At 33.8% G+C, this 20,496-nt stretch overlaps 2 protein-coding genes across 3 annotated transcripts; one reads left to right on the top strand and one right to left on the bottom strand.

Annotated features, from left to right (window-relative positions):
* Positions 1-6,741: 6,741 nt before the first annotated feature.
* LOC21394696 (CBL-interacting serine/threonine-protein kinase 23) lies at positions 6,742-14,760 on the top strand. Of its 2 annotated transcripts, XM_024161674.1 has the most exons (15): positions 6,742-7,625; positions 9,081-9,143; positions 9,667-9,738; positions 9,861-9,968; positions 10,095-10,175; positions 10,324-10,377; positions 10,455-10,580; positions 10,731-10,820; positions 11,028-11,147; positions 11,239-11,364; positions 11,684-11,800; positions 11,956-12,012; positions 12,139-12,213; positions 14,185-14,263; positions 14,606-14,760. In XM_024161674.1, the coding sequence occupies exons 1-14, from the start codon at positions 7,437-7,439 to the stop codon at positions 14,239-14,241; spliced, it is 1,335 nt and encodes a 444-aa protein (XP_024017442.1). In that variant the 5' UTR covers positions 6,742-7,436; the 3' UTR covers positions 14,242-14,263; positions 14,606-14,760. The 2 variants fall into 2 exon arrangements, 1 of the variants encoding a protein (XP_024017442.1); XR_002901642.1 differs by lacking the exons at positions 12,139-12,213; positions 14,185-14,263; positions 14,606-14,760 and having other exon boundaries at positions 11,239-11,369.
* A 905-nt stretch (positions 14,761-15,665) lies between these two features.
* LOC21394697 lies at positions 15,666-18,218 on the bottom strand. Its single transcript, XM_024161685.1, has 5 exons — positions 18,046-18,218; positions 17,837-17,959; positions 16,880-17,122; positions 16,623-16,787; positions 15,666-16,167 (listed from the first exon to the last, which is right to left on the bottom strand). Exons 1-5 carry the CDS (start codon positions 18,199-18,201, stop codon positions 15,844-15,846), a joined length of 1,011 nt encoding a protein of 336 aa, XP_024017453.1. The 5' UTR covers positions 18,202-18,218; the 3' UTR covers positions 15,666-15,843.
* Between the last annotated feature and the right edge of the window lie 2,278 nt (positions 18,219-20,496).

The raw sequence follows: 20,496 nt of genomic DNA on the forward strand, positions 1-20,496 counted from the left end.
TTTTTTCCTTCGCTAAGGTTTTGTCCCGATCTCCCCACGGGTTTTACTTAGTAAGGTTTTTAATGAGGCAGTCATTTATGTGTACTCCTATTACGTCAATTCAATAAAATCACATCTTTTGGGGCATATGATATTTTTTTTAATTAAATTTAAAAAAAATACAAGGGCCGGGGCCGGCCCGTGAAGGGCCTGGGCCCAGGCTCGGCCTTGGCCCTTATGGACTAGGCGCCAAGGGCCTGGACCGGGCTTGAGTTTTTCTTCTTAGGCACGGCCTTGCACTGTGCAGGGCCGTGCCTGGCACGGCCCAGGCTTGTGATGGCCCTGGGGTCAAGCATGTCGTGCCGGTCCAGCACGACACGTTTGACATCACTAGCCTCGGGATAGCCCCGGGGCATCCCCGGGACAACCCCGGGGCTGTCCCAGGGCTCTCGCGGGGATGTCCCGGGGATGCCCCGGGGCTGCCCCGGGGCTACCTCGGGGATGCCCTGGGGCTGTCCCGGGGATGCCCTGGGGCTTTCCCGGGCTTGCCCCGGGGCTGTCCCGAGGATGCCCCATCTTTGTCTCTTTTTATTATATCGAAACTGAACTATAGGTTGTTAGCACAATTACCAACATAATGTTTAAATATTGATTCTTAAAAGTGATTATCCCATTTTCCACAATTTAACTAGTTAAATGTTGTATTTTAACTATTTTTTAAAACTTAACGGATAATTTTGGTGTAGTTTAAAGACATTAGGATACTTTTAATTATTAAGAATGTAGGAGCACACATGGTATTCAGCAAAACTTTTAGGGAATACTTTTTTAACTATTTTGAAAAACTTTGTGAATGTTACACGGTCTTTTTTTTTTTTAATAATCAATCGACAATGAGAATTTATTAAAGAGCCACTAAAAAGTTATGATACATAACAAATCTAAAGGTATAGAAACGGGTGTCACTTACATGACTATATAATGTAAACGTACATTTAACCCAACAATGAGAGAAATCCTCTAATAAGTGGCACGATAACATGATTTTGCCACACACAAAAAAAAAAAACTCAAGATGAGTCACATCCTATTCCCAATATAGACTCAAACCACACAACATAAATTAAGAGCGGTGAGAAAACCACCTTTTAATTGAGATAAAACGTAAATAGATGGAGAAACTGTTATCGTTATTACAATACTAACATAAACAACTAAGAAACAAGTCAACAACTAGAAAAAACAAATAAAAAAGAGATTTTTATGGTAGAATTAAAAAAGACACTTTTTGTAAGATTCTATTGTTCAATCGTTAGAGCAATATTAACAATTATATATTTTGCATATTTATTTATTTTAACGCGTCTTATATTTAGAAACATGTATTGTCCGTATGATTGCTCTACTGAAGAATGACTACAAAAAAATGCCTGGTGTTTGTCGTTATAGTATCTCTAATCTTTTATTCAAAAACGTTATGGTAGTTGAGTATTTGAGTGTGATGATGCAGTTGACTAATATGTGCTTTTTTAAAACAATAATTATAAACGTTATATTTCATGTTACGTTTTAAATATCAGAAAATAAAGTGTATTATTGATATAGTTTAATGTTACGTTTTAAATATTAGAGAGTAAAGTGTATTAATAATATAGTTTAAGGATAATTTTTTAATTAATCTAAATTTTTACATTTGTTTAGATGGATCATCATATCTTTTTCTCTCCTCACAGGAGAGAATCCACTTTCTTAGGGGGTTGTTTCGTTGCCCTCGGTTTGGTTTCTTGCCTAATATTTTTAGCTTTTTTTTGTCCTTTTTTCTTTTTAGTTTTTTTTTTAAATTTTGCTTTTTTCATTTTTTTCTTTTCCTGCCTTTTTTTTATTACATCTCTTAACCTTTAATTTTTATAAACTTTTAAATATATCCCCTATAAATACTTTTTTATGGTTATTTAAAATATATTTTTTAATTACTTTGTTAAATTAATTTTTTTAAATATGTTCCTATATAAACATTTTTTACCTGTGATTCTCATAAATTACAGTTTCAATTGCGAAACATTTCACATAAGTTTTTTTTTAATTTTTTTTTTTATCTTTTTCCTCTGCCCTTTACTTCATTTTTCTCCCTTTTGTCTTTATTTCTTTCATCCTTTCTTTTTTCTTCCTTTTTTCCCCAATAATTTGTTTAACCGTTGTTTTAAATTAGTCACACGCAGTTGTCTAACTTAAAGAAAAAAGAAAAAAAAAAACTCCATTTTTTGGGTTCCCTTGATAAGGAAGGGAACAAATTGTTATACACACCAAGGCCATCTCCAACCCATTATTCTATTTTGAGTTGCTCTATCTTCAAAATAAATTCAAATCATCCAAGAAATTCATCTCCAACTCATTTACTCTAATTTTGTACTCTAAAAAGAATATTCAATATACATTCCTTTTTCTATTTCTTATTTACTAATTCCCAACGATCAATATATTTCACCAATCATGCATGTGTGTACTATTAAAATATTAATAGAATAAAATAATTTATAATTTAAACAACTCGTAAAAATTAATAAATTAATATTATTAATTAAACATGAATTTAATTAATTAATGTAACACGAATTTACTGGTAAAAATATTTAAATTAACCAAAAAAATTAAAAATAAATACCGGGATACAAAGGAAGAATTTTAATTTTTTGTGCAAAAAGAAAGAAATTTTCATCAAAATTATGAACTTGGGGTAAAATTTTGGAATTAGAAAAATACACATGGGCTTTTATTTTAATTAAGCACAACAACGTTGGGTGAACAGTACCGCGTCATATATGACGCGATACTGCTCACCAGCACTAACCCTCTGCACAAAATACCTCCTCCTGCCCAGCGCTATTTAAGCATTGAGTGAGATGGCCTAAGCACGTCGAACTAATATCTTTAAATAATAATAATAATAATAATTTCTTAGGTAAGCCTCTCTATTGATAGTATCAGTTGCTAGCCGCTTGATCTAATAAAAATCACATTTAATTAAAATAATATATATAATAAATAATTTTTAATATAAATCTTATAGAGAATTATCGATAGTTTATTTTTTTTACCATATTAGAGAAACACACATCAATAAAATAAAATAAAAAATTTGTGAGAGAAAAAGTAGGACATATTACGCGTTTTTCCCCCGAACTATAGGTATTACCACAAAATGCCCCATAAACTTTAAATTTAGCTTTTTTTCCCTAAACTTTAGCAACTCTTACAAATTTTTTCCCTCTGTTAAATTCTTACTTCTGTTATTGTTGTTGGCCGACAACGTCCAAGATTCATTAGGTCAAGTAAATTAAATAAAGTTGTTGTATTACAAAAAATGATAACTTGTACTGCGTAATTTTACTTCTGTGTGACTAAATAAAGATGAACTAACAGAATACTTGTGTACCAAAAATGATTCAACAATACTCATTATTTGTATGATACGTTATTTCTATGAACAATTTTAACATAAAGAGTTTTTTTATTAGTTTTTACATTTCACGTGATATTTTCCGTAAAAAAATTAGTTGAGGGAGAAAATTTGTAAGAGTTGTAGAAAATCGAGAGAAAAAAAGTTAAAATTAAAATTTTAGAGGCAATAGATCTAGGAAAACATATATAATTTGTCTGAAAAAGAATAATCTCTTCACTATTGCTCATCTCTTTCATACTATGGGCCCGTTTAGTTTTCTAATTCGAGTTGAGACGTGATTTTATGTGAGAATTTTTTACTGTAGTAAAAAAGTTAAATGTGACTGTTTCTGAGAGCTTTTTACTGTAACAAAACTCAAATCGGTGAAATGAACAAAAAATAGCAATTACAATCTGTTACAGTCAGCAACTGACTTTTCTAATAAAAAATAGACACGTGTCTAGTTGTAACATAACCAATTTCGGTTTAATTAATACAAGGCTAACGAATCTTTAGCTCTAACACAGTAACACTCTATGATTGTATTATTACGACAAGAGTTTCCGGTGTAGAAAAAAAATGTAATCCATTATAAATTCAAGGTGATGATTATTGCTTACTGTTTAGCATGGGTAAGCTTTCTTATTTAACAAGCCATCGAAAAGTGACATAGATAAAGGCCTCGTTTATTTTACCGATTCGAGTTTTCAGTTTTAGGTTTCTACAGTAAAAAATTCTCAGAAAATGTCACATCTAATTTTTTTTTTTGCTACAGTGAAAGCTCTCTGAAAATGTCACATCTCAACTTAAATTGAAAATTTAAATCCGCGAAGTGAACAAGGCCAAAATTTATGACATGTTAGACACCTTCAATTACAGGCCAAAAGTTATACGACGTACTGCTTTACTATTTTAAATACTACAGTCGACAAGCCAAATATAAAAATAAACATTTGGTAGATTAACTTATATAAACCTTATCCTTATCACATTGTTTAAGATAGCCTTATTTGTTTATTTGTTTATTTTTTTTTATGATGAAAATTAAAGAGATTCCCATTACATAATCCATACGAAAGGACAAACTCTTTAGTCATTGCATCGAAAATGACTCAAACTTTAAACTTATATAAATAAATTAAATATCAAATAAGACGTCTTCACCACTATGTCACCACTACTAGTGGTCTCAAATAACCTCAGTTGAGCACTAAGGTTAAATTGATATATTTTATAATTATTAAGTTCTGTTGTAACTCTTGTTATATTAAAACCTCATATAATTCATCTTTTAAGGTTAGATTGACATATTTTATAATTATAATTATAGATAGTCATAATATCAATCGCAATGATTTTAACTGTGAGAATGTTTAGATTTTCTTTCCTAACATTTAGATTTCATTGATTTTGTGCTTTCAATCTTTTGGCCAACTGGTTGAACTTTCACGGCCATGCAAGAAGCATGAGAAACCTCTAGGTTGTGGAGTAGCATGAAGGAGTTTTGGCGGCAACTTCACGGACTCTTAGGCGTTCATTTCACCGATTTGAGTTTTGTTATAGTAAAAAACTTTCAGAAACAGTTACATTTAATTTTTTTATTACAGTAAAAAGCTCTCACTCAAAATCACATCTCAACTCGAATTAGCGAACTAAATGGTCCCTTAGTTTGATAGTCTTGTTATTTTCACAATTCAAGTTCTATTGCTACAATGTTTTCTCTTAAAAAAATTTAAATTTGACTTTTTATTACAATATTTTTCTCTCTCACACACAATTCAAATTCTTAACTTGAGTTGTTAAGGCCTCATTCATTTCACCGATTCGAGTTTTCAGTTTTAGGTTAATTTAGAGCACAATTACTATTTTAATCATGCCCCCTAATTTTTTAGTCTAATTTACATACAATATATTTAAAAAAAATAAATCTTTTTCACTCCCAATGACAAAATTAATGATGGATGTTCTATAATTAAAAGTTCAAATTTAAATTAGTTTTAAATTCATATTAAATTTTAAACCATAGAGTTACCAAAATACTCCTAAAATAAATTAAATGTCAATTTCTATTAAAAATTTAACGGTTGAAGTTTTTTTATTAACATTTTATTATCTAAAAAGAACATATTTTACATTTTAAACATCAGAAGGTAAAGTGTTACAAAAATTATAATTTAGAGAAAATTTTTGTAATTAATCTTTATTTTTAAATATAAAAATGACATAACAACTCTATAAAGCCGCAACTTCTCAGACACTTGAGGTGGACCCCATACCCTTGTGGGATTCACATGCGGCTCAATAGCTTGCGGAGTTGTACGGAGACGTTTGGTTCATGGATTAGAACCATGTGATTAGAATCATTTTTGATTTACGTGTATTTTTTATGAGAGAAAATACTGTAGCGAACTACGAACTATGATTCGAATCAGGGAACGAATCTAGGTACCAAACAACCTCTTAGTAATGCTCTTTTTAAATATGCTTCATTAAACTATATGCTACATTTTTCCTTTTTACAATTTTTCAACTAAAATAATCTCTTAAAAATGTCCCTGAATCAATATCTTTCTCGTGCATCATTTTTAGTTAATTTTTTCAAATGTGTCCGTATTTATTAATTGTTTAGTTCCGATTCGAATTATGATTTATAGTTCGCTACAGTATTTTTTAAATATTTTATTATCTAATTTTATCATTAATTTTTATAATTAGGTCTAACGAACACAAGTTACTACTTTTCAGCTAGTAACAGTACTACATGTGAAAGCCTTTTGTTGCGCATTGAAACTAACTTGAGGGCTTGTTCTTTTGTACTTAAGTTTAAAAAAAAGTTGAACTCAAATTATAATTTTATTTATATTTATATTTTTTTTATAAAATTTGAATTTAAATTTGAGTTTGGGGTTAAAATTTGAGCTCAAGTTCTCCATTTAACTCAAGTTTTTAAACTCAAACTCAAATTAATAAATAATATTTTTTTATTTTTAAAAACGCTATAACTATTTCGTTTTAATTCCGATTGAAATGATTTTTTTTTTGCGTTCACAACGAAAAGATAAATAAATTCCTACCCATATATCATATTAAAATTTTTCATCACTATTGAGTTTTTATTAAAATAATATTTAAATATAAATTTAAATTTTAATCTATTCAAATATAAATTCAAATTTTTATTTTATTTTAAATAATAATTTAAATATACATAATTAAATTAAAATTAAAATTAAAATTATAACTTTAATTAAAATTATAATTTAAATTTAACTCAAAATCTATATTTAAGTCACTGTAAGTCAAAAATCCAAATGAACCAGCTCTGAAGCTTCCTTTCCTACTTCCTAGTATAAGAATAAGGCAAGCCACCTCCCACCCTTTTCTACTAATACTTTTCACTCCAATCGCATCGCAAAAGCCCTAAAGGCTAAAGCTAATTATCTTTCAAATCTTCAATACCAAAATCCCGCCGTAGAAACTTCTCGTTTTCCCTCAAATAGCAAATCACAACCCACAGATCTACGTCCCTCATTCCATTTTTCCCATTTAGTAAACCCAAAAAGAAAATTTGATTTTCCCATTTGCGAATGTAAATTGACAAAATTATTCGTCAATTCCAAATATATTTTTTTGTTGGTTTGGTTTTTCATCGTTTGATCCGCTCCGAATTAATGGGATTCTCGTACGATCCATCCGCGGAGAATTCTCTTTCCTCGTTCTTCTTCGTTGTCAACTTCGCAGAAGCTTCTCTCGGATTCTGAGCGAAGAAACCTCGGATTCGGATTCGGAAAGTGTTTTCTTTGGGATTTGTGTGTGTTGATTTCTGTTTCTTCTTCTCCAAAATCGAGGCAAAGATGAGGGTGGCTAAGTCCCAGGTATGGCAGCCTTGTAAGAAGAAGAGGTCTTGATAGTCAAGGGAAGGTTCTGGAGAGAGAGAGAGATAGAGAGAGAAAGAGGAATCTAAGGAAGGAAGGAAAGGTGTTGAAGAGATAGAGAGAGAAAGAGGAAGAGGACGGAGATGTCGTCGTCGAGCTCGAGGGCGGGCGGCAGCACCAGGACGCGCGTGGGGAGGTACGAGCTAGGTCGGACCCTGGGAGAGGGGAATTTCGCCAAGGTCAAGTTCGCTCGCAACATCGAGACCGGAGAGAACGTCGCGATCAAGATTCTCGACAAGGACAAACTTCTCAAGCACAAGATGATCGGCCAGGTACTTTTTTTTTTTTCCTTTTTCGATTTTTAGTTTTTGCTGTGTTTGTTTTGATCTTTGTACTGATCGGATGATTAGATTTGGGCGAATTAGTTTGTGTGTGGACTGAGTCTGTTACGTTTTTTGTTAGCATTTGATGGGATGCTAGCTGTTTGGTCGCCGAGAAAGTGCAGGAAAATTGAGGACGACCACTTGGTGTCTTGGTCGTTGTTTTTTCTTTTCTTTATCGTATAAGAGTGACGAAGAAAAAGTCAACTTTGAAAGGCTGGAAAGATATTTAGTTTTTTTAGCAGGAAACAATAGGAAAAAGCTCTCTTTCCTAGTCTTCTCTTCTGTACTAACTAGAATTAATGAATTATGTCCGATAGATTCGCCGTAGAAATTCAGAATTTAATATCAAATTGCTGGATAATGTATTTATTATCCCAATATTGTTTGGTAGCCGAGAAAGAAATGGAAAATGACTTGTTTGGTATATTAAATATTTGGAACTAAGAATGAAGTCAACTTGAGAACAGTAAATTGGAGGAATTAATTTCTTCATTTTTTTTTTCGGACACAGACTCTACAAACGTTATTCATTGAATCATTATACATTTGTCTCCTTATAATGGACTAGATTTGCCATTATTCATTGACGATCACCTGTTTGTTAACTGAGAATGTAATGGAAAAATTGAGGACGTTCACTATTATTATTTTTTTCCCCCTCAATGAAAGAATGAGGACAAAGTCAACTTTGAAACAGTAATGTGCAGAACTCGAACTTTTGTCATTGTTTTATATCGAGAGACTGTACACATTCTTCTTTATTATTCTTCTGTTTATGTTGGTTAGAACTTTGTTGGATAGATTGACTGAATTAGTCCACTTGAGTATAATAATACTAATTCAAATTTGTCTAACTAGGTTTTTATTTTCCTATCCACTTCTTAGAAAACTAGAGAGATTTGAAAGAATGAAAGAAGAATTTTCTGGAAAAATACTTTTGTATTACTTCACCTATAATCAGCATAATAAGGTATAGATACTGACCTCTGTAAACTACTACCTCCAATCATGCCCTTGGAATAACCAATCTAATCAAAGTAACTAACAATACAAGTGGGCTGCTGATAAGCCTAACTTGCGTTTCACGTACGTGAGGCGTAAGAATAAAAAATGATGCTTGCGGATTCAGGGAACGGATGGGTGCAGGGATTGGTGTCTGAGCTGGCAAATCCAAGTCAGCTGATTGGTTAAGAGGTTGAGAAAGTGACTTCTGGTTTTCTTTGGGATTGTTTGGCTTCCAAATTCCTCAGAACTGCCTAATGTGTAATTAGGTAGCTAAAGCCTTAACCAACTGACTAAACACCATTGTTGTCGCCTCTAATGAGTTCATTTAACTTCATGCTAATGGTTGGATGCAGCAATCCTGCGTTGCTAACACATCAAAATTTTGTTCTTCTTCTGCAGATCAAACGTGAAATATCAACGATGAAGCTAATTAGGCATCCAAACGTCATCCGCATGTATGAGGTTAGACAACAAATCATAGTACATGTACAAATACACTTAAATGTGTTCGGGACATGCTTCTTATAGTGATATCATATTGAGTTATACTACTATAGCTGGTTGGAGAAAACAATAACCCAGGGGAGTTATGGTGATATGGTAGAATCTATTATGGAGCCAATGTTAGTGGTAGATGTGAGAAACTGGTGATGGCAATTTTATTTTTCTTTTCCCGGAGTTTCTTAAGAATTTAAATTTCTGAGTTAAAAGTAAACCGTCTTTTCAGTTTCTATTCTAATGTCTGTTGATTTAGCAATCCATCCTTTTAATTTGTTAAAATTGCTTTGCTTTTTTTTTTTTTTTTTTCTCTCCCAATACGTGTACAACAAAACAACATCATGTCAGAATGCAACCTTAAGGTATAACTTATGCACTGCTGATGTTATGTTCTTGCCATATATTTGGAGTTCTCTTATTAATTTGGATTGTTTTAATTTTCATTTTTTGGAATTTTTAGCGAATTCCTCCAATATTCTTAATGTAGGTAATGGCTAGCAAGACAAAGATATACATTGTTATGGAATTTGTTACCGGAGGAGAGCTGTTCGAACAAATTGTAAGATTGTGGTTTCACTAGTTCTCCTTCTGTCTGTCTCTATAACAAACACCGGCCAGTTGATAATTCATTACCTTTATTATCCAAGTTATCTTAATTCAGCGCTCTTTTTCTTGAGCCAGGCAAGTAAAGGAAGATTTAAAGAAGATGAAGCAAGAAAGTATTTTCAGCAGCTTATATGTGCCGTGGATTATTGTCATAGCAGAGGTGTTTTTCATAGAGACCTAAAGGTGTAGCTTCTCATGGGAATTTTTATCATTTCATTCATGTGTATTCTTGGTTATTTTAACTGTAAGCAGACAATAAGAACAAGTCTATTAATTATATTGAGATGTCACTATTGTTGTAAATCCCAGCCGGAGAATTTGCTGCTAGATGCTGGTGGCACCCTTAAAGTTTCGGATTTTGGATTGAGTGCACTACCTCAGCAAGTTCGAGTGAGTATGATCAATTCATGGTTCATTGAGAAAGTATTTTAATTGTAATTCCATAAAAATTCAATATCAGTACAGTGGGGTTAGTATTCAATTACTATTTTAAACGTACAATTTTATACCGACTCATTATTTTATTCCTTTACTTTAGGAAGATGGATTACTTCACACTACATGTGGAACACCAAATTATGTCGCTCCTGAGGTATACTAACTTTTCATTCATCATATTGGTAATCCTGTCTTAATATTTCCTTCTTAGCAACATTTTTTCTCACCCAGGTGATCAACAACAAAGGGTATGATGGAGCGAAGGCAGATTTATGGTCATGTGGCGTGATTCTTTATGTTTTAATGGCTGGTTTCCTGCCTTTTGAAGATTCTAACCTCATGGCATTATATAAAAAGGTGACTGATTTTGACACGTTTGTATTTGTAATACTTTAATGTAGAGTAGATAACTTATCATATCACAACAACTGCTCTATTAGGCTATATTATCTATTTTTTCAGCAACAAACATAAAGGTTGCTGTGTTGGGTTTTTCTTGGATTACAGATATTCAAGGCTGAATTCACGTTTCCACCATGGTTCTCCTCAAGTGCAAAAAAACTAATCAAAAGAATCTTGGATCCTAACCCCTTAACGGTATTTGTCCGATGAATTTCTTCCCCCCCACCATTTTAAATCATTGTGATGATCATAGTTTCTTATCAGGGGGAAAAAAAAGTCGGATCATAATCCTATATGTACGATTGTACCCCTTTTTAAAGGGGAGATATTTCCTGCATCCCTTTCAAGCGTATCTGGTATATCATTATTTCTTAATTAAACATTATCTATTGCATGATACAGAGAATTACGGCTGCTGAGATTATTGAGAATGAGTGGTTTAAGAAGGGATATAAGCCGCCGAGATTTGAACAAGCTGATGTTAGCCTTGATGACGTGGATGCTATCTTTAATGAATCTGGGGTAAGGTTCTTGATCGCATTAAGAATTTTTATTATTTCTTCCACACTTTTAGTTCCTGAATTTGCACTTAAAAAGGTTTCTATGGTCACAGGAATCTGGAAACCTTGTCGTGGAGAGGCGAGAAGAAGGGCCTGTGGCGCCTGTCACTATGAATGCCTTTGAATTAATCTCTACATCTCAGGGCCTGAACCTTGGTTCCCTCTTTGAAAAGCAAATGGTAAGGTTGGTTTCTTTTTGCTCTTTAATGCGCTTTCTAATCCGCTTCTTTAAATAAAGGAAAACAAAGATGCTAACTCTAAATGTATATGTACAGGCTATGATATTCCTTATAATCCTGATTATTGGATTTTCTTTTGTTGTTTTAGATTGTTTTTTCAAATCACATAAAATCTGATTCAGCAAAGGAATATTATATGTATCTATGTATGAGTGTATGCATGAATTTCAAGTGTCATGGGTTGATACTTGAGAGAGTTTGCTTGTTCTATAGACCAGTCATACCGGCGTCTGTGTTTGTGAAATTTTGTGGTTAACAGGGGCTTGTCAAACGAGAGACAAGATTCACATCAAAATGTTCTGCCAATGAGATAATCTCTAAAATTGAAGAAGCTGCAGGTCCTCTGGGTTTTGATGTAAAGAAAAATAACTTCAAGGTTTGATGACTCTCTCTTCCTCTTTCCTTCTTTCTGTCTAACCTTGAGTTACCACATTGTATCTTTATCCTTATTGGTTTGTGTATATGAAGCATTTCCTATTGTTTCATGATATTTGAAGCATTGCATCAATCTCTCTCTTTTTCTGATTTCAGTTGAAGCTTCAGGGCGGGAAAAGTGGACGGAAAGGTCATTTATCTGTTGCAACAGAGGTACATCACACACACACACACACACACACACACACACACACACACGCTCCTTTAGTTTTAGTGAATACTTTTATTGAACATTTCCTCTTAAAATTGGTCCAAATTTCTTCTTTTCATGTAATGTAGATTTTTGAGGTGGCCCCTTCACTGTATATGGTTGAAGTCCGAAAGTCTGGCGGCGATACTCTGGAATTTCACAAGGTATTACAATATCAATGTACTCATTTCATCCAAGGATTTGATATTTAATCTTAGGAGAAAGAAGTGGGGCTATTTATTACATACGGATATTAGCATTTTTTCCCCCATGAAGTTGCCGTGATTGTATCTTTGACTGTACAAATGCGTAGTCCTACCGACTAGACCTCGTCACTACTTTGCTTCTTGCTTTAGTTAGTACGACATATTATGGTGAACTAAATTAGCTAACATTTAACTCCTGTCCCTGGAATCCTATTTTGAGATTTAGGTTCTTATACGGTGCAGGCGGGACCAGACCTACGGTTATGCTTTTCCAAGTGTATAAGTGTTAGGAACCCGAAAATCTAAGCTTCATTAACAATACTAAAAATGGAAAATTACAGGATAAATGAGTGGTTTTGAGGCCCAACCACCATTGCTCCAGAATTAGGCCAATTAACGCTGTAATTACGAGATCCAACCCCAAAATTGACTTTGCCCATACCGAAAACACTAGACCCAGCCCACTTCCAAACAGAATTTCGGGAGTCAGCCCAAAAATTGCCGGATTTCGCGTCGGAATTGCACTCCTGGCCATCATCTCGCCGGAGCTAGCCCCAATGGCGTCAAAATCACAAAACCCAGTCTTACGGGCGTCGGAATTCGTGGGTCCCACTCCAATTCCGCCAGAATCTGCCTCCGTAGCATCGGAACCAGCCCCTTTCACGCCGGAATTGCGAGGCCCAGTCCAAACTGGGCCGGAATCAACCCCAACCTTGCCGGAAACAACCTCAACAGTGTCAGAATCATGAGACCCGCTCCAAATTTGGCCGGAATTTTCGAAAGCAACACCAATCTCACCCGGATCAGCCTTAATGGAGTCGGAATTGCGGGACTCCACTACAATCCCGCCGGAATCTGCCTTCGTAGCACCGGCATCAACCCCTTTCACGCCGGAATCGTGAGGTCCTGTCCAAACCGCAGCCAAATCGTCGAGCCCAGCCTCCGCCGTGCCGGAATCTGCGTCCGTAGCACCGGAACCAACCCCTTTCACGCTGGAATCGTGAGGCCTTGTCCAAACCAGAACCAAATCGTCGAGCCCAGCCTCCGCCGTGCCAGAACTCGCAGCAAAATTCCCAGATCTAGCGTCAATCTTACTGGATCTTGAAATATTAGTGCCAATCGCGTTAGTGTTCTCAAATTTCGTCGCAAATCCACCGCCGTTCGCCTCAGATCTGGTCGATCTTGCACTAGATCGCGAAAAATTGCTCAAGTCTTCGACATCATCTTGCGATTCAGGTTCTGGTAGCATTCCCTCCGGCGACGTTCGTTGACGTTGATGCTCCACATCCTGTCGCTTTGGCTCACCTCCAAACAGCGAAGCCCTAAGTTTTTCTTTCAACTCAAATAGCGAAACCTTAGGTTTTGAACTCACAGGCTCACCACTAGAAACCTTGAGATTAGCTCTTAGAGCAGCCCTAAGTTTCTCTCTCAACTCAAAGAGCTCCATGGACCGTAGATGCTCTGATACCATTGTTAGGAATTCATTAACAATACTAAAAATGGAAAATTACAGGATAAATGAGCGGTTTCGAGGACCCCCGACCTCCAAGATAGTGCACCGTACTAGACACTCTCTACAAATCTCATCATCCCCCCTCATTGGCCACTAGACCCTTATTTATACTACTAAAAGACTACTAAAAAACAACAGCTAACTATCAGGTTCCTAACAGTAAGCCTGTCAAAGAAACACATGTATAAATACTTGCATTTTCTTAGCCCAAAAAAAAAAAAAAAAAACATTTAATTGATGAGAAGCAAAAAGACATTCGGTGGTACAGCACATGCTTCTGTCAACAAATAACGTTAGCCATGTTCTGTCAGATAATGTTGGCAGTTTGAAGAAGAAAACATAAATAATTGCAGTTTTCTATGTCGTGGGCAACAGATATCTGTTTTGTAATGTTTTTCGCTCCCTTAAATTCGCAGTTCTACAAGAACTTCTCTACTGGGCTGAAAGATGTTGTCTGGAAAACAGAAGAATAATCAAAGGAGGAAGTAAATAATGGTTAGTACTCACTACTCAGCTAGGTGTTACTCTGTCGAAACTCTTTTGGAGAGTCGAAATCATTCTTCTCATGGTTTTTCATAATAAGTATATTTTTTCGAAAGGCATTCACGTTTAGCTAGCAACATGGTCAGACTAATTAATAGTCCAATGGACGGTAGTCTGAATTGGACTTCAATTTCTAAACAATCTGTTTGATGTTGCAATCTTCCATGTGTTAATAAGAAGCAGCAAATAAAAAACGACATTAACATAAACAGGTGACCTCTTGTGAAATCAGATTGCCATCGAGATGATGCTTGTTACAATCTTTTCACACTTTTTTCTCTTTCCCCTTTGCAGGTGCTCGTGTTGCGTCACCTAAGTAATTGGCTTTGTGATTTGTGTTTTTTCTCTTTCTTGAACAAACTTCAAACATGAAATAGTGCAAAAATATGTATGGATTGCATCGTATATTGTTTGTGGCATTGGAAACTCAATAAAACTCGGTTGTCTTCTATGATGTTTGTGTTTCTCCTATTCTCAGTTCTCACTGTATACATTCACCTGTCTTTTGGTCTAATATTCATGTGATAAGTGCTGCTAGTTCGTTATTATCTGTTAATCTAAATAAATTTTTCGAAGTCTTGGCTCTTGAAGACTCTGATCTGACCACCAATGCCTTCTTCAATAGTTCTTATCCAATCAATTTTAGATATGGATAGTCTAACATGCTCTCTCTCTCTCCCCATGCTCGAACATAACAAGATTACAACTATGACAAATTTTGAAGTTAAATACTCAGAAACATTTCTCAAGTGAGATGGTTTGACTCATCATTTGAAAGAAGGAGAGCCGTAGGTGAAGATGGTTCTTTTCCCTTTAATTGAACACTGATAGATGAAGTACAAAAAGTGGTTAGAACAAATGCTTCTCTCTAGTTTGTACTAAAATCCCTAACAAAAATACTACTTTGCACCTTAGCGTTAATCTATACATGCACTTCTATTATTTCCCACCTTAACAAAATTACTATTATGCACCTTAACGTTGATCTACCACACCCAATCTCATTATTTGATTTTGGGATCTTTGTATTTTAACAAAAAGCAACTGATTAAGGGATATTTTTCTTCGAAATGATTAAGGGGTATAAATATTTTTATTGTTTTCAAAAACATGAGTAATACGGCATTTGTAATAAGATAAAGATATTTCACCTAAATAGAGGAGATAATTTAAGTAAGATGAATCTCAGCAGTTAAGAATGAGCTTGGTGTTTTAAAAAGTTTTACAGATCAAGGGATTCAAATCTGTAAATTGTTGTCTAACTAATCATAATGGGACACGTCATTTAATAGATTTAGATATCAAACCAAAGAAAAGTTAGTTAGAAAGATATTTCAATTTTTTTGATGGTGGATGGTGTGGCACAATCTGATTGATTAGATACCATCTTCAATATTGAAATAAACTAGTGACTTGAATCCGTGTATAATCATCGAAACTTTACAGGGGATACTTTATTTCCGAATCCAAAATGAAACAATTTGCAAAGTAAAAAAACTCGGTCAGCATTTGAATCACTCAAAGGTCAGCCTTTAGTGATGATCGTCGCACTCATTGAGACCATCAGAGAAGCCAAAAAGATTGCCGACCGGTGTTTCAAAGCATTCGACAGCAGCATCACAATCGTGATGCTCATCCGTTGCTTCCTCTTCTGGTATAGGCGGGGGCGGAGACGAGAAGTCTAAGCACAATCCCTGAATGACTTGTTCATAGGAAGCATTAGAGAAGTCTTCTTGAGAGGTCAGCTGGTGGTACTCCACAAGTTGGTTGAGGCATTGGTTTTCCCTTATAAGGTTTGCATTCTCATTTGCCAATCTTGATTTCTCAGTCAGCAGTGCCTCCAATTGAAGCCTCACCTGTCCAACAACACCCCCACAATCACAATTTTGACAAAAACGTCAATAATTTGGCCAAAAATTAGGTATGACTAGTGTGCATACAATTTCTCAGTGAAACACGTGGTGCACCATAACTAAAAAAGGTGGGTTCTATCAATGTGTCTCACACTAAGAACCCGCCTTTTACTAGTGTAGTGCTCAGTATCACCTGTGTCTGTTTATCATGCATTTAATGATTGACAATGATTGAAATTTGAGTTATTTTTATCCAAAAATAAAAAATTTCAACCATCCAGATCCATATCAATTATCATTATGCTAGAAAAGGAATCACTTCATATGTCTTTTTTACCAGATCATCTTCCTCGGGTCTTATCCCGAGGAAGATGATCTGGTTAAAAAAATTCAACCATCCAGATCCATATCAATTATCATTATGCTAGAAAAGGAATCACTTCATATATCTTTTTTACCAGATCATCTTCCTCGGGTCTTATCCCCTTAGAGAATCCATCTCTGAGCCTTATGTTCTCCTCCTCCAAGAGTGAGCATCGCTCTTGCATAAAGCATAAATCCGACTTAATTGACTTCAGTTCCCTAGCATGTGAAGCTGCTTTTGTTGCCATAGAAATTGCAAGCTGTTCACGGAAATTAAAAAACAATAAGAAACCATTTATACGTGTAAAAGAAGAGAAATTGAACAAAAGAAGAGTAAAAACAAACAAACAACATTTTTGGCTTTCTTAAGCTTCCCATCTTTTTGGCTCTGCTCTTTCTCTTTCTTTGAGTCTTTTTCTCCTTGATCATCTGAGCAATGGTCGTACTTTCTCTTCAATCCTTTATTGGTCTCTCCTCCTTCATTTTGTTGTTTACCTGAATTCTCTTCTTTACTTTCTGACTCTGACTCTGGTTTCTTCAAACTGTTGTGGAATATTTCTATTAAGGTGGGTGGTTTTGCGAGATCATTAGCTCCCTACGTAGATAGACGAAAGACAGATCTCATAAGTTCAAAAATAAGACTTTTGACTTCTAATTGTTCAGATAATCAAAAAACTTAGTCTCAGTAGGGAATAAATTTGGCACTTAATCATGAATATTTCATATCTGTATGATAATCACTTATTATATATATTGGGAGAATGAGGTAAATAATATTTTTTTTAGTGGAATATTTGGACAAAATATAACTTGTGTCAACTTGTCCTCTCATTTTTCAATTTTCAAATGTGCAACCACAAGCACTCGAAAAAACTAACAATGTCTTTCCATTAATTTTTGAGCACTTTGGTTCAACAAAATGGGGTTGAATCCGGGTCTCTCACTAGGGCGAGCCCCACCTCAAGGTCGAATCCCATTTTTCGGGACTCAACTCCATCAGGTCGAATCCCATTTTTCTATATTTTTCATCCACGGACAGATTGACCAACATTGTTACTTTTCTCAACTTGGCACATTTGTAAGTCTTTGGGACAAGTTGATGCTAATGATAAAGTCCATCGAAATTTTTATAATTTGTCCTAAATATTTTCCTTGGCAAAAAGCAACAAATGTTAATTTTCAACAGAAACTCCAAAACATTTCAAGTTATATAGCTACTGAACCCTTAAAACAACTTTCAAATAAGAAACTTCCCTTAAATCCAATTCATTTCCTTAAAAAAAAAAAAAAAAAAAAAAAAAAACTCAACCTGAAGAGCAGTATCCAAATTGTTAGATAGCTGAAAGAGAGTGTGAGCAACAGAGTCAAACCCTCTTATCAAAAGCAATGCATCTTCCTTCAACCGTTTTGCACGTCCAGAATCTCCAACATTCTACACAAAAGAATTCAATTAAGTACCCAAAACTCAAAAATCTCAGAAACCCATCATCAAATTCAAATTAGAAAGGAGAATCTGACCATATTTAGAGTGCGATCAAGAGTAGGGGTTTTGGAATTTCGCTCCTCGAGAAGCCCGTCAATACGATTTCTGAGAGCGCTCCAGAATCGCTCGTCCGACGAGGGACTGAACAGAGGAGACCCCATTAAGATGCTCGGTGATTCCTGCATATTCATTCGAGAGAGAGAGAGAGGGAGTGTAAGTAACGGCTAGTTTTTAAAGGAGGTTGTGTTGGGACGATGGGGGAGTTAAAATACTTAAATGAAGCCAACGTTCGAAAATCTAATCAAAGAGCAGAGCGGATCTGGTCCACTCATTTCAAGAGTATTGTTAAGATTATAAATTTGACATTGATTTACAAGCCAAAAAGTTTCCAGATTTGATGTATTCAACATTAATGCAGCTCCTGATTGGTGAACCAATTTGTGGTACAGTTTATTACTTTTTTTAAGGCTTTTTTTGCACCGTTACCCCTTGAACTCATCGTACAGTTGCAATTTGCCTTTATGAGCTCCTAATTTTAGAAATTCGCATCTTGGATTTATAAATCTGTAGCAAACTACCCCATTGATAATAATGTAATTTTTTGTTTTTATTTTTATTTTTACAGAAATTGATATGTGCCTCCCTCACGGGCCATTAATTAACGACATGCATGATCATTTTTATCTATTTTAGTTAAAATTTATTTGTGCTAGAATCTTTAAATAAGTTTAATCAAAATAGAAAATTTTGAATTGACTATGTTTTGAATATAAGTTTGGGTTAGCATTGACCAAAAAAAAAAAAGTGATTTTTTTTTATGCTTTAATTGACATATTATGTGTAAATTATATGTCAATTTTTGTCGAAACTTTATACGTTGTTAAAATGGGAGTGGTTTGCAATAGGTGTAAATTTAAGGGATAAATTATTAAAATTAAAAGTTTATATAAAAAATTGGTAATGGTGCAATTCGACCTTTCTTCAGCCATTTCATTAGCAAGCAAAAAAAAAAAAAAAAAAAAAATTCTCTGACCATTTTAAGGCATGTTCTTTTAATAATGCTAGCAACAAAAAGTTATTTAAGGGGGCTTGAACTTAATTAAAATTATAAACTAAATTGATACTATAATAAATAAGGAAAGTATCATAATTTGTTTTTATTAATTGTTTATATTATTATTTTTTTTTGCAATCGATATTTGTTTTCGTTCCTTCCTCCAAATACATACATGAAATTATTAGACCTCTACTTCTCGTGATATTGATGTTGTTCTCGCAGTGTGAACCTTCCAGAAGATTGGTGACTCCAAAGTTGAAAGAGGGCACCATGGCATGTAAAGAATAAATAATTCAATCTGAATCTCACACATCTAAAAACAAAAATAAATATCTATTTATAAAGATATTAGACCGCTCCACTTAACAGATTGATCATTTAAAGATTTGATAATTGAATTAATATTTGATGATATTATCTAAAAATAAAAATAAAAATATATTTATAAAGCATTGGACCGCTACACTTAACTAGTTAATCATTTAAAAGTTTGATGATTAGATTAATATTTGATGGTATGAATTTCTCTTTTTGAAAAAAAAAAAAAACAAGTTAGCGATTCCTAACTAATTGGAATAAAAAACATTGATTATATAATTGAAGAAAGAATAACAAAAGATATGACATGATATTATGTTTTGATAAAATAAACATTTCTTATATAGATATGATAATTGAAAAATAAAGACTTACTCATAGTTTATTTTTCTATGCCATACCGTAAGAATCTCATCACGATTTTGCTTTTTTCTTGGCTTGGATTGACTTTGCTTCTTGTTTTTACTATTATTAATAATAAGCTTGGAGTGAAGAGTTTAGTGTAGGATGTGTTATCATCAGGGTACCAAATTAGTTAAGATATTATGGGCAACTTTGATATCGGTTATTTTTTTGTCATTATTTTTTTAAAGTCATAATCAAAATATAACTTAATAAAATTCGAATTTAGTTTAGCATGTTGTGTTTAATACATGCCTGTTTAGTTTGTTAATTCGAGTTGAGATATGATTTTATGTTAAATTTTTTTTACTGTAATAAAAAAGTTAAATGTGACTGTTTCTAAGAGTATTTTACTATAATAAAATTTAAATCGGTGAAATGAACCGGTACATGTAGTTTTTTTTGGGTACCACATGAAATAATCATATCATTGTCTTATTTTTTTTTAATGATTGTTTTTATTATTTTCAATAATCATGCCATTGAATCTGATTAAACAATTTGATAATCCAAATTCATCTGTGACTTTTCAGTCAACAGAAGTCTATCCGTTACATGCTTTTTGAATTTTAATCAAACTATTTTAATTGCTTTTAAATTATTAAAAAGAAAAAAAGATAAATATATAGTCAAACTTACATCATGTCACTTTTTAGTCTTATCAATCTCCAACTTTATAGGTCTTGGATGTTTCGTTGTTATGTTGATG

Source organism: Morus notabilis, unplaced genomic scaffold (assembly GCF_000414095.1).
Source record: "Morus notabilis unplaced genomic scaffold, ASM41409v2 Scaffold658, whole genome shotgun sequence".
NCBI classification, from domain to species: domain Eukaryota; kingdom Viridiplantae; phylum Streptophyta; class Magnoliopsida; order Rosales; family Moraceae; genus Morus; species Morus notabilis.